The following is a 15,487-nucleotide window of genomic DNA, read 5'->3' as shown; positions in this document are numbered from 1 at the left end:
TGACTTGGAATATTATTATAAACCAGATCAGTACCAACAAATTGCAGCTGTATTTGGAAAAGGTCTATACCTGATGGGGCTGAAGTAAGGTTTCTTGTATTGCTGAATTTCAAACATGCTGGCAATGTGCCAGCAATATCCTGCAATTCTGCCAGATTGACTGATTTCAGGCATTTTACAAAAATGTCACTTTTAATTTAGCTATGTTTGTAAGATCAACGATGGGTTAAGGGAGCACTGTATCCTGGGGATCACTCAAATATGAAAGTGCTATGCATGCAAGTTAATAAATATGGCTTAAAGGGGCAAATTGATTGCATATAGTGGTGTTGACATGTTTGCCAATTGGGGGCGATTTTCTGCTATATCAACCCTGGCTTACCATAGCTGAATCTATGTTTATTTAAGTTTGCACAATACAGGATTATACAGTTATGCCATTTATGGTAGCAAATATTCTACCATCAGTTATGCCATTAGGTTGTGTTGTAATGGTTTTTGTATTCAAGTGCCCCCGCAGGATCTGCTTCTAGTCTTCTCAGTAAGTCTCTCAATAGGTGTGTTTCTATTGGGACCATTTACCGGTAAAGAGACGGTAAAGGGATTAATTCTGCTCAATAGAAACTGACCTTCCCCGCTATACCTGCGAATAGCAGCGAGAGTTTACCAGTAACATTTTCCTTCTTGAGAATGGAAAATAGCGGGGACGCTTACCGGCGAACTCCAATAGAAACTCACTCCGTTCTGATAGAATGCACATACAGGAAAGAAAATGGAAGTTGAGTCGCGAAATTGACCTCTGCATCGTCATTCTGTTCGATCACATTCAAATCTTTGACTCACTTGCTAATAACAAATGTCAGAAAAATGGCTCAATAGAAACACTCTAAATGTTGTTTTCAAATTTTTGAGACTTCTTATTGTGTCTGATGTAATGTATTCTTTGTGTTGTTATTCTTACAGGATGACCCTCTGTCAGCACTTGATGTCCATGTTGGAGGTCATCTGTTTGAAGAAGGTATTGTGGAATTCCTTAATAAAGAGAACAAAAGAACTGTGATTCTTGTAACTCATCAGATACAATACCTGGACAGAGCTGATAAGGTGAATAGATGTAGCTATATTATGTGGGGTAGTGGATTACAAACCTTGTGGATTTATATTTCCACAGAGAATATAGATGTTGTTTTTGTTACGTGTCACATATGTCTGATACCTTTATATTAAGGCAGCTGTGTACTCTCAGACATGCATGTAGTAAAAGTACAATAACTTTGTAATTATTCGCGCAAGACATATAAAAGTATACATTTTTATAAAGGCAAGACATCAATGAATCTTAATATAAATATAGATTTGGTGTAAAAACAACAGTTATGAAGAAAATCCCAAAAAGTGAGTTTTTGGCAATATTTGTTAGGTACATCATAACAAAAAAACACTCTTTCCAAAATATTTTATTTTGTTTTTATCTCAATCTTGAGGCTCCATTCCAAAAACGTTTTTTTTAGTTTTTTGATATTGGCCTTATTTTTGGAGATATTGACCATATAAGGCATCAAAATGAACTTTTTAAAATTCACAAACGCATATTTGCACAAAATGATGCCTAAAATCGGAAATAGACCAAAATATAAAAAAATGAGAAAACAGTTTCTTGAGTCGATCATGCTTCATACGATGATCATATTTGCTTACCTACAGATGCTGTATTTATTGAGTTATCGTGTACCTAAATCGTCATTTTACCGAGAAAATGAACATTGAAATAATGGCCGTTGAAGTTTAAAGTGGTCACATTTTGCACTTTCATCGAATCTCACATGAGAATGCGGCAGTTTTCGTTTTTCTACCTTACATAACATGAACATCGGGTAAATCCACGGCCTCTTGAGAAGTTTGAACGAAATCCATTCATAACTTGATATTTAAATCGGGGGAAAGAACTTGAAAAAAACCCACATTTTATCAGCTAAAACGGAGCCATTTGACCACTAGGTTTTTGTGAAATTAGTGCTTCCGTGATGTTTCCATAAGATGCGCCGCGCATGCAGATAAGCGTCGCGTATGCGTAGCGTATTTGTGCGTTAACAATTGCGCGATACGCAACGCGATGCGTTGTTGCGCGCGTGTACCCTGGCTGGTACAACAAAGATTTTCTTTCCTTTTCAATTTCAAACACGAGTGGATTAGTGAAATAAAATCCTTAAAATATTGCAGTTGGAGTTTACAAATCTGGATTTTCATTCTTTGTATTTATAAAAAACATAACAAAGTACAAAAATATCAAAAAAACTCAATTTCGCGAAAGAAACAATGTGCTACCGTTGTTCAGATTGAAACTGACTTGGCCACTTCACTGTTTTATGGTATTGTTTTTACATGGAGGGTTCATACAAGCTCACTTGTCAGTCCACCCATAAATATATTGAACAACTACAAGATCAACTGTTGAATATTTCATTGAAATTCCTATTAACAGATTGTGTACATTAAAGAAGGCAGAATAGTGCACCAGGGCACTCTAGATAGCATTGAAGAAGCCGATCCACAACTAGCAGCCACCTGGAGAGAGACAATGCAAGAAATTGTTGAGTCTGAGACGGAGACTGAAGATGAGAAGACAGTGGAAGAGAGAGCACAGCTAATGAGGACAGTGTCACAGCAGATTGAAGATCAAAAGAAACAGAAGCTACGTGCCAAAGTGTTAGAAAGACAAGGTATGTTTGATAACATTGGCACCAAACCGGATTCAATTAACAGATTATGAAAACAAAGGTATCCCTCAGAATAATAATATTTTCTGAAAGAAGTGAATAACTTAATGCAAATATTTCAATACCAGTTTCTGAAATATGTGAATGTAGTGCAGATGAGAAATTTCCTTTGCTATATTGTTTCCTAAGGCAATACATTGCCATAGCTTCTGCTTGGATCAGACGGTAGTTACTTGTACTCAAAGATCACTTAGATACATGCATTATACCCTGACCTGTGCAAGACTTGGTGCATAGTTTAGATGCATCATCATCTCAATCCATATTTTATTTGTTTCATTTCTCTCTCAACAAAAATGCACTTTGAATCTATAAACTGCTCATTACAGCCTTGTGATATTTTGTTTTAAGATTGATTTTTCCTATGTTTCTTCCTTGTGTAATTACAGCAAGTGTCAAAGAAGTAGATGATAGTGAAAAAGGAACACTGATGGAGAAAGAGGAACGCATGACAGGATCAGTCAAGATTGGTGTCTACTGGTATTACATCAAAGCTATTGGTGTCCTCTTGTTTGCATTGGTCATGGTTATGTTTGTTGGAATGAATGGCATCAGTATTGCCACCAATTTCTGGCTGTCTGACTGGTCTGAAGCAGGAAATAATATCACTAATGCAACAACAGTAAGTATTGTAAACTATACACAAAATTGTGGAGAGATATTTGCATTAGAGTCAAATTTACAAGATGCTTTCTGCCATTAATTAATTGCCTCCTGCTTTGCTAAGCCTATGATGGATTTGAGATGTATAGCAAGATGCTTGTGATATCAGAGCATATTTGTGTTTCTTGACATGTGTTTAACCAGTTGGTAAGGTACTTTAGCAAGGAACTTTTGTTCAGTTCATCTCAGCATCCATATCATATAGTACTCTGTCTGTATACGTATGCAGAAGCAATTTGCCAAATCCTTCACAATGCTATCAACATACACTGCAAAATTCCTGGCGACAGATTGACTACATCGCACTGGAACTCTGAAGTTACTACCGCCGTCACTCCAGAATAACCTACCCTGTGGTGGCCGACAGAGTCACTACAGGAGAGTGACTACATCGGAAACAAGGCAGTAGGGTACTATGCAGCAGTGTCATCACGTAGTGACTGCAACTGCTAGCCTCCGATGTGTTACCTGCTCGATGTCAAGATCGGCGACTCATGATGTACACCACCGACTAGATTCCGACAGTGGTCCACATCTTGTAGTCACATCAAAGTGACTTCCGTAGCCAGTGCCCCATGCGTCGCCTGCTCGGTGCCCAGTCGGCGAACTTCAAGGTGACTACGCTGCCGAAAGTTCGTTGACCGAACCCTGTTATGAGTTGAACACTCTGGGGGCAGCAGCGTATATCTACCAAATCGCGCTGATGATGACAATCTGGCGTATCATGCTTGTTTACTGCTTGTATCGCTCATGAATGGAATGAGTTGGTTTTATAATTAATTGATTGATGCATGCTGTACAGCGGGTCTGGGCGGCTGTACTGCCGTCTTTGTTTTTTATCGTGCTTTTGCATTCTTTGTCATTTATATTTCTACTGTGAGACTTCCGATTCATTTTGTTTCTTTTATTTGTTGTTCTCTTTTATATATTTTAATTGTTTTTGTGCTGCCTGTTTAATAATCTCATCAACTGTGTGTGTTTTACTTTTGCAGTTCTTGTTCTTGGTTTATTTGTTTGTTTCATTTCAAACGTTTTTATTTTAGTTTATTTGTTTGCTTGTTTTCCCACAAAACTTTTATCATTGCTTTGTTTACTTCAGTGGTTAGATGACATGTTTTGCTATCAAATTATGCCTATTTTTTCATATTTTGCATGATAACGTTTTTATAGGCCTATTGAAACTTTTTTTATTTGAAAGCAATTGTGTTTTAAAAGAGATATTAATTTTTAGCGAAGTTCGCAAAGTATGCCTATTATAGGCCTAGCATTTTCAATTTATACATTTTGATTTGCCAAAACTTTACTTATTTTGAAGCAAGAATTTTTATGTTATATTTAAAATTGATTTATAGGCCTAGCATGCATTTTGTTTTACTTCTTGTCACTTTCCTGAAAGGCCTACTACAAATTTATACTTTTACTGCCGTAAGTTTATGCAAAACTTTGGCTTGTGTTATTTTCTTTTCCCGTTTTTCAAAATGGTGTTTTCATAGGCCTATTTAGTTTTTCATGTTGATTTTTTACGTTATCAAATTATGCCTATAAATCGGTGTCACATCAATATAGGCCTATTGCAGTGTTTGTTTGAAATTGTGTCCTATTTTTTATCACGCAAATATTAATGCTTGTTATGAATTATTATTGTTATAATTATTTATTTATTTTACACATTTAACATTTTTAATTCATCAATAGACCTACATGCTTCTTATAATATTCCTACTTTTAACTTCTTTATTTGCAATTTTTCTCAAGTTGTTTTACTGATCATGTTTATTTCTTTTACTAACAAATCATTTTATTCATCTAATATTTCCCTTATTTTTAAAGTCCAGTTTGCAATTTCCCCTCCCTAATCCCCTAAAAAAAGCAAGAAATAAAGAATATTATTTGAATAAATCAAGAGAATATAAAAATATGGCAATAAAAGCAAAACCGGCAACCCAAAGCGCCGTACTGAGCACCCAGGCCTAGTCGCGTAGTCACACCAGTGTGACTCTCCCTGCGAAGTCACCGGCGCTTGAAAGTCACTCTGTAGAAACCTAGGAGGCTGGCTACCCGGCTATTTCGGACGGCGATATGGAAAACCGAGGTGTAGTTTCCGATGGAGTGACATTCTGGTGACATCGGCGTCACACAGATGAGAATCTTGCAGTGTATGTATGATGTCACATTAAAACATGCTTGTAATGCTTACCAATGTACATAATCACTTTACCAGGCTTATATGCATTCATTCTATTTTGATTTTGCTTTTTCCTTATACAGGAAGAATTAAATGCTATCTTGACCAAGTACCTGACGGGTTATGCAGCTTTGTCCGTATCCAGCATCGTCATGTCAACCATATCATCCGTTGTCATTCTATTGTCTACATTATATGCAGCCAGACGATTACATAATAAAATGTTGTTTAACATTATGCATGCTCCAATGAGGTACGGAAAATATAGTACAAATTACATTTTTTTTACAAAATCTTTTCTCTGATATGAGTGTGAAACTTTGATTGGCTGATTGAATCACAAAGTGGTTAGACTAGCGTAGTTTGGACTCTGAAATTTGTCAGCATTTATGTCCTATTTCACAGCTTACATCAGACACCACTCACATTGCCATTGCTAAACTCAGTCAATGCCATCATTATATGCAGCCAAAGCATGCAACTCACTTCCTTTGGACAGCAAGTCTGCCACAACAACTTCACATTCAAGATAATTTAAAGACATTTGTTTGATTTGTGTATATTGTATCCATAGTAAATGTATACATAATTGTAAATTGTGACAGGGGTGCAGTGGTAATCCTATGCAAAAGAAAAGGCTAAACATTGATCCACATTCATAACCTCATTAATAAACGCGATGCGTGCGATCCAATCATATTTTATTATTTGCGTAAAACGCGAACGCATAAATCGAGGTCATTAATATCTCACAATTGACCGCAAAATGCGTAATTGTTCCAATGTCGCACACAATTGACTTCTACGTGCGCGGTATTGTGCGTCCAACAAACTGCGCGCTGGCTGGCTGTATTTGGATTGCGCGCTACCATATTTGCACAGATTGTGATACGCACTTTTGTTATTGGTCGTTCTGTTTTAGCCTGATCGATTTTTGGCAAGGGAAGATGTAAAAATCATCTATTTTTATAAACTTTTGAGCAAAATTTTGTGTTATTTTGTAAGGTGAAGAGATTAAAGTGACGGTTATGAATGAGGTTAATAACTTTGCATCGGTAATATGTCGGGCATTGTGAAAAATCTAAACATTTTGCTTTGGACCTCGGAATATCCTAGGGCTCGCCCTCGGGATATTCCTCGGTTCAAAGGCAAAATGTTTAGATTTTTCTCAATGCCCTCCAAACTTTCGATCTTGAGTTATTAACCTCTAATTAAATTTGGGTTTGTTTGTGTGTGTGTCATTACCTATTATTTTGCCTTTATTTTATAACAACATTAATGTGTTTAAACCAGAATTATATACAAGGGTTAAACATGTTAAATGTGCCCTGTTAAAGTAAGTGTTAATCAGACATATATCTAGCCTTAGCCATTAATTTTCTTGCTGTTGTGGAAAATGTTTAAAAAAATTGAATTCAGAACTAAATACCATGAGGAATTTATTAAATGTGAGGATTGGAAACACATGAAACCATGTAGGCAGTTTGAGCTCAGTTTCTTACATAAAAGCAAATTTTGTCAGATTGGTTTGTGACATTTCCTTTTTATTTTTTTTTTATAGATTTTTTGATACCACACCAATTGGCAGAGTTCTGAATCGATTTTCTTCTGACACCAATGTTATGGATATGGTAAGTTTATGAATTATTATACCCACGTACAAAGCATGCAGGGTAAAAAAAAAAAAAAAAAAATTAATGTAGATATTTATATAGCGCTTTATGCCATAAACAGCCTCAAAGCACTTTACATTTATTCCGCTGTCATTAGAATATGTCGGAACCACGTTTGCAGCCTACAAGTGGCGCAGGGTCCATCAGTACAATGACTGTGACTACCCCTAACAGCTTCCCATTGCACCTGGGTGGGGTGAGGCAAGGGAGGCAAAGCGCCTTGCCCAAGGGCGCAACATGGTGGTGGGACGGGGAATCGAACCCACGCACGTCAAGCAAGCTCTCAGATTATGAGTCCAAGGCCGTAACCACTGAGCCACCGTGCCTGTGTATACTGTTATCCTAGAGTTTCCTCCCCCCTTCTCCATTTCCTTTTTGATGAAACACATCAAAGTGACATGACTACCACAAAGCTCCAGTGCTCATATACCCATTGGATAATATTTTGTGAACAGCGTACTTGTACAACTTCTTTACAGAGCATAGAGAAGTGCCAGAGCATTGTGAGCACAAATCATACAAATAATTTAAAGCTGCAAAATGTACATCATATTCAATAAAGAAACTAACATTGACAAATTAGTGCCCTTGAATTGGATTTTGCATAATTTGAAAAATACTGTCCAAATCACAAATTCAATATTATATTCATGCTTTGAGCTCACAGTTATTGGCTAATAGTTGTAGTAACTTATCATTTATTCTTAACTCTAATATGTTATTATTATTTTCTACCAGCGACTTGGTGGCACTGTATCAAGCTTCTTTCGTTTTGCCTTGAGCTGTCTGTCGGCAATCATTGTGAATGCAATTGTGTCACCCTACTTCATCATTGCTATTATACCTATAGCAGCTCTGTATATACTCCTCATGGTGTACTTCATAGCAACATCAAGGTGAGTCTATGAGTTATTGAATCACATTGTCTGTCAGCAATCATTGTGAATGCAATTGTGTCACCCTACTTCATCATTGCTATTATACCTATAGCAGCTCTGTATATACTCCTCATGGTGTACTTCATAGCGACATCAAGGTGAGTCTATGAGTTATTGAATCACATTGTCTGTCTGCAATCATTGTGAATGCAATTGTGTCGCCCTTCTTCATCATTGCTATTATACCTATAGCAGCTCTCTATATACTCCTCATGGTGTACTTCATAGCAACATCAAGGTGAGTCTATGAGTTATTGAATCACATTGTCTGTCTGCAATCATTGTGAATGCAATTGTGTCGCCCTACTTCATCATTGCTATTATACCTATAGCAGCTCTCTATATACTCCTTATGGTGTACTTCATAGCAACATCAAGGTGAGTCTATGAGTTATTGAATCACATTGTCTGTCTGCAATCATTGTGAATGCAATTGTGTCACCCTATTTCATCATTGCTATTATACCTATAGCAGCTCTCTATATACTCCTCATGGTGTACTTCATAGCAACATCAAGGTGAGTCTATGAGTTATTGAATCACATTGTCTGTCAGCAATCATTGTGAATGCAATTGTGTCACCCTACTTCATCATTGCTATTATACCTATAGCAGCTCTCTATATACTCCTCATGGTGTACTTCATAGCAACATCAAGGTGAGTCTATGAGTTATTGAATCACATTGTCTGTCTGCAATCATTGTGAATGCAATTGTGTCACCCTACTTCATCATTGCTATTATACCTATAGCAGCTCTCTATATACTCCTCATGGTGTACTTCATAGCAACATCAAGGTAAGTCTATGAGTTATTGAATCACATTGTCTGTCTGCAATCATTGTGAATGCAATTGTGTCACCCTACTTCATCATTGCTATTATACCTATAGCAGCTCTCTATATACTCCTCATGGTGTACTTCATAGCAACATCAAGGTGAGTCTATGAGTTATTGAATCACATTGTCTGTCTGCAATCATTGTGAATGCAATTGTGTCACCCTATTTCATCATTGCTATTATACCTATAGCAGCTCTCTATATACTCCTCATGGTGTACTTCATAGCAACATCAAGGTAAGTCTATGAGTTATTGAATCACATTGTCTGTCAGCAATCATTGTAAATGCAATTGTGTCACCCTTCTTCATCATTGCTATTATACCTATAGCAGCTCTCTATATACTCCTTATGGTGTACTTCATAGCAACATCAAGGTGAGTCTATGAGTTATTGAATCACATTGTCTTTCTGCAATCATTGTGAATGCAATTGTGTCACCCTTCTTCATCATTGCTATTATACCTATAGCAGCTCTCTATATACTCCTTATGGTGTACTTCATAGCAACATCAAGGTGAGTCTATGAGTTATTGAATCACATTGTCTGTCTGCAATCATTGTGAATGCAATTGTGTCACCCTACTTCATCATTGCTATTATACCTATAGCAGCTCTCTATATACTCCTTATGGTGTACTTCATAGCAACATCAAGGTGAGTCTATGAGTTATTGAATCACATTGTCTGTCTGCAATCATTGTGAATGCAATTGTGTCACCCTTCTTCATCATTGCTATTATACCTATAGCAGCTCTCTATATACTCCTCATGGTGTACTTCATAGCAACATCAAGGTGAGTCTATGAGTTATTGAATCACATTGTCTGTCTGCAATCATTGTGAATGCAATTGTGTCACCCTACTTCATCATTGCTATTATACCTATAGCAGCTCTCTATATACTCCTCATGGTGTACTTCATAGCAACATCAAGGTGAGTCTATGAGTTATTGAATCACATTGTCTGTCTGCAATCATTGTGAATGCAATTGTGTCACCCTACTTCATCATTGCTATTATACCTATAGCAGCTCTCTATATACTCCTCATGGTGTACTTCATAGCAACATCAAGGTGAGTCTATGAGTTATTGAATCACATTGTCTGTCTGCAATCATTGTGTATGCAATTGTGTCACCCTATTTCATCATTGCTATTATACCTATAGCAGCTCTCTCTCTATACTCCTCATGGTGTACTTCATAGCAACATCAAGGTGAGTCTATGAGTTATTGAATCACATTGTCTGTCAGCAATCATTGTGAATGCAATTGTGTCACCCTATTTCATCATTGCTATTATACCTATAGCAGCTCTGTATATACTCCTCATGGTGTACTTCATAGCAACATCAAGGTGAGTCTATGAGTTATTGAATCACATTGTCTGTCTGCAATCATTGTGAATGCAATTGTGTCACCCTTCTTCATCATTGCTATTATACCTATAGCAGCTCTCTATATACTCCTCATGGTGTACTTCATAGCAACATCAAGGTGAGTCTATGAGTTATTGAATCACATTGTCTGTCGGCAATCATTGTGAATGCAATTGTGTCACCCTACTTCATCATTGCTATTATACCTATAGCAGCTCTCTATATACTCCTTATGGTGTACTTCATAGCAACATCAAGGTGAGTCTATGAGTTATTGAATCACATTGTCTGTCTGCAATCATTGTGAATGCAATTGTGTCACCCTACTTCATCATTGCTATTATACCTATAGCAGCTCTCTATATACTCCTCATGGTGTACTTCATAGCAACATCAAGGTGAGTCTATGAGTTATTGAATCACATTGTCTGTCTGCAATCATTGTGAATGCAATTGTGTCGCCCTACTTCATCATTGCTATTATACCTATAGCAGCTCTCTATATACTCCTCATGGTGTACTTCATAGCAACATCAAGGTGAGTCTATGAGTTATTGAATCACATTGTCTGTCTGCAATCATTGTGAATGCAATTGTGTCGCCCTACTTCATCATTGCTATTATACCTATAGCAGCTCTCTATATACTCCTCATGGTGTACTTCATAGCAACATCAAGGTGAGTCTATGAGTTATTGAATCACATTGTCTGTCTGCAATCATTGTGAATGCAATTGTGTCGCCCTTCTTCATCATTGCTATTATACCTATAGCAGCTCTGTATATACTCCTCATGGTGTACTTCATAGCAACATCAAGGTGAGTCTATGAGTTATTGAATCACATTGTCTGTCTGCAATCATTGTGAATGCAATTGTGTCGCCCTACTTCATCATTGCTATTATACCTATAGCAGCTCTCTATATACTCCTCATGGTGTACTTCATAGCAACATCAAGGTAAGTCAGAACCCTACATCTTTGTTTACATTTTCACTCCCTCCTGTACCCCATTATCGGCAATAAGTACAATAGAAAGCTGGTGAATTATATTATAGCTGGGTGGAACTGATCAAATATATTGGAGAAGGTGGTCTATATAGCTCATTGTATAACCCCTGAAAATTCACCCTGTTGGATTATTATGTATTGGGACCAAAATAGTGGCCTTCCAACCTTTGGCATCTTAGATACCACAAGTGTAAAATGGTTTGATATACATGTATATCTTATATAAATATATAACACTAAAACATATGTGCTTAGAATAACTGTATGAACATCAGTCAGATATGTAGAAACAAATTGAGATCCCTCAGAGCCAATTTTTGTTACATAATATAATTGAGGAACTGTAATGTAAGATCAACTAATTTAAGATCATCTATGATTATTAATATTACATGTGATTTACCAATTGACACCCATATTGTTGTTGTTTGTATTATATAATCAGGGAGTTACAAAGACTGGACAGCATAAGCAAGTCACCAATATTTGCTCAATTCTCTGAATCTTTGGGTGGATTATCAACAATACGGGCCTACAGGTAAGAACACATTGTATTCTAATCAATATGTACACTTTATACAGCCAGACAAACCCCAAGCATAAGAATGGGTTGTTTTATTACAGTTTAGGGACATTTTTGTATCCACAAGAAGAAAGGCCTCATTAAATGTGATAGAAAATGATCAGTCAGTGCTATAAATTTACTGCATACTTCAGCTTGAGATATTATTATTATACCCTAAGTAAGGATATCATTAAGACATGTCATATCAAAGTACTGCTTCTCCACAAAGCTTAATTTAGAATAAAGGTAAATAAGCTTGACATTGAAAAATGTCCTTAATTTGCCTAATCATTGGTTAATTGTTGTTTGCTTTGGTTGCAGTCAAGAGAAGCGATTCCAGAAGGCAATTTTGAAGAAGATTGAAACAAACAACGTAGCTTTTCTTTACCTACAAACTGCTAACAGATGGCTAGGGATAAGACTGGTAAGCCTTAGCCTTGTTGTATTACCTATAAAGCCATTCTGTATCTGAAACCAGTGTTGCCAAAACTTTTCAGCGTCAAGGCGCGGCGCATTGACTCGCCAGGCTGTGGTAAGGGAACAAACCAAAAGACCAATGACGTCCTATAAACGAAACTAGTTTCGTTTAGGGGGAGGGGTAAAAACACTCGATTACGTTTGTACAAAAACATCGGTCTGAAGAATGTGTCATTATTATTATTATCTCAAAATTTTCAACATTTCATTATTACTTTCTGGCAGGGAGGGAGGGGGTCGGCTGAGAAATGAAACTAGTTACGTTTATAGGACGTCATCGATCTTTTGGTTTGTTCCCTAAAGGATTCTCAAGTAGCTCAATTTTTTAAGCTTCCAAAAAAGGGCCCAATACCGGATATTTGGGCGGATTTACCCGAATTTAGAACGCAAAACACCCAATTGGGCGGAAAAGCACTTGACTTTAAAACTTCCGGTACTTACTTATAACCCATTTTATGTTAATTGGTACTCCACAAAAACTTGCAAATTTATGTAATGATGATCTTAATGTAAACATAAAAGGAACCCGTCTTCAAAGGGTTAATCATTGTAAACACCTTGGCATTGAAGTTGATGATAAACTGTTATGGAACAACCAGATTGACCAAGTGAGAAAGAAAGTTTTAACTGGTTTGTATTTTCTAAGGAGAGCCGCTAATTTTATCCCCAAACACCATCAGTGTCTACTTTATAAAAGCATTGTTGCCACTCACTTTGACTATTGCAATGTTGTTTGGGGAAGATGTAACAAAACCCTTAGTAATAAACTTCAAGTCTTACAAAACAGAGCAGCAAAAATTATTACAGGTGTAAGTAGATATGAGTCAAGTACAGAAGCTTTAAATGTTTTAAACTGGAAAAATCTTGAAGGAAAGTTATACATAAACTAAACAGATACAATGCATAAAATAGTAAACAATCAAGCACCAAAATATCTGTGCAATAGATTTGTTAAAAAAGAAACTTGTTATAACACCAGAAATAAAGATGTTTTTATCATGGATAAGCCAAATACTGAATATAAGAAGCGTAGCTTTAGTTATAGAGGTGCTCAACTGTGGAACTCGATTGATGACAATGCTAGAAGCATGTGCAATGTGAAACATTTTAAACAACTTATTTCTTAATATTGGTGAATAATTTATCATTTTGTATATTTTATAGTGTTTAATATCTGTATTATTTATGTAATAGTGATCTTGATGATGTGTTTTAATAAGTTAAATTTAATTTGTATATAAATCGTATATGATGTATGGATCTTGGGTATGGATGATGCGTGTTGAGGGGATGAAAGGGTTTAACAATATGCTTGGTGAGTTGGGGTGTGCGTGTATGTAAATGAGGGGTGAGTGGAGTGTATGTTGTTTCATGGTGGGAATATGTGTGCTTGTATGAAGATGAACGTAGGTGCTACTTTTATAGTATTTTATATTAATATGAAATTTCTGTATTTGTGCAATAGTGGGCCTGCAAATTATCATGATGTGTTTTAATAATTTATTTCCTAATAATATTTTTGAATAATTTATCATTTTGTATGTTTTTGTGCAATAGTGGTTTTGATGATGTATTTTAATAATTTAAATATAACTTGTACATAAATCATATTATAACGCTTTATTGTGAAAGATGTATGGAGGATGTGTGTTGAGAGGGTGAGAGAGGAGTGCATGTGAGAGTGTGACTGTATGAGGAAGAATGCAGGGTTACTATTTTATTTATTATATATATTTTGTCTTTTAGTAAAAGATCGTATTAATTTTAGTTTTTAGTCTATGTACACTAATATATTATATTTTAAATTAACTTGTGTTTGTTAGTAATATTTTTAATATCCACACGGACATGTGGAAGAACAATACTGTATTGTACATGTTTTTACCGTGTATAAATAAAGCTATTATTATTATTATTATTATTACTGGGAAGTTACTGACCGATCAATAAATGGTCACAAAACCCATTGTAATTTCGATTTGGAGCTTCAAAGACTCAAAACCTTTATAAATCGGCTAAATTGAAAGGAAAATACATCAATTTACTGCCGCGGCCTGAGACTAGCAAAAGTAGCCCAATTTTAGACAAGTAGCGGCATGCTGTTTTGAGTAGCGGCAAGTGATCGCCAAGTAGCCCAATTGTGCGCCTAAAGCGCGGCGTTGGCATCACTGTCTGAAACTGGTAATAGATGATGGCAGGAACCAGATAGCAATCATAGCCTATTGTTTAAGAAGGATGGTCCGATTTCATCCATTGTGTCTTCAGTTTGCTTACATGTCCACTTCACACTTGCAAAGTTTGATGGCGTTATTTAAATCCCTTTTGATACAAAAGACAAAAAGGTGATCCACAAAAGATATATTTTGGCTTGCAAATTCCAAACAAATCATCTTTCAGCCTTGATATTTCACATACTGGGTCATTAAAAATATGTGGGCTTTCCTCTGATCTCCCAAAAGGAAGGGGCCTGACTAAGAATCATGGAATCATATATATAATATGGTTTATAGAGATGAGACAAAACTGTACATTGCGGTATGTAACATACACCTATCATTTGTCTTTTCCACAGGATTTCATAGGAGCTGCTATAGTTCTTGTTGCAGGTGCTACCACAATGACAACTGCTGCCTTTGGTGGTCTTGAGCCAAGTCTTGTAGGCCTGGCTATTATGTATGCACTTTCAGTAAGTTACAAGCAGTATTATATTGTTGTAGTAGCCTGAGGTAGCTCTGTATTCTTGATTTCACATCAACTATCTTTAATTAAGTACAATCAACAAGTTATAGTTGTTGTGAACAGTTTGGTTTAACCTAAATGGCAAAATATGTGTCTTAATCCAGAAAAAATACATTTTATTTCATGGGGTGAAAGTCTATATTTTCGGTACTTGGTGAGAATTCACACTGCAAAAATTATTGGGCTCTGCTCATGCAGCTATATGAAAACCTTATTTCCTCCTCTAAATGTCTGGATTT

At 36.2% G+C, this 15,487-nt stretch overlaps 1 protein-coding gene across 1 annotated transcript in view; it reads left to right on the top strand.

The window, feature by feature from the left end:
- LOC140149197 (ATP-binding cassette sub-family C member 9-like) overlaps window positions 1–15,487 on the top strand; it is a 41,264-nt gene that overhangs the window by 13,883 nt on the left and 11,894 nt on the right. Inside the window, exons 16-24 of the mRNA XM_072171411.1 lie at window positions 964–1,104; window positions 2,483–2,720; window positions 3,167–3,399; window positions 5,709–5,878; window positions 7,187–7,256; window positions 8,037–8,194; window positions 11,913–12,005; window positions 12,354–12,456; window positions 15,082–15,195. Coding sequence (XP_072027512.1) covers window positions 964–1,104; window positions 2,483–2,720; window positions 3,167–3,399; window positions 5,709–5,878; window positions 7,187–7,256; window positions 8,037–8,194; window positions 11,913–12,005; window positions 12,354–12,456; window positions 15,082–15,195 — 1,320 coding nt within the window. The remainder of the gene's footprint in view (window positions 1–963; window positions 1,105–2,482; window positions 2,721–3,166; window positions 3,400–5,708; window positions 5,879–7,186; window positions 7,257–8,036; window positions 8,195–11,912; window positions 12,006–12,353; window positions 12,457–15,081; window positions 15,196–15,487) is intronic.

This window comes from Amphiura filiformis, chromosome 3 (assembly GCF_039555335.1).
Source record: "Amphiura filiformis chromosome 3, Afil_fr2py, whole genome shotgun sequence".
In the NCBI taxonomy this organism is placed as follows: Eukaryota; Metazoa; Echinodermata; class Ophiuroidea; order Amphilepidida; family Amphiuridae; genus Amphiura; species Amphiura filiformis.
This window is presented reverse-complemented; position numbering and strand designations above follow the sequence as displayed.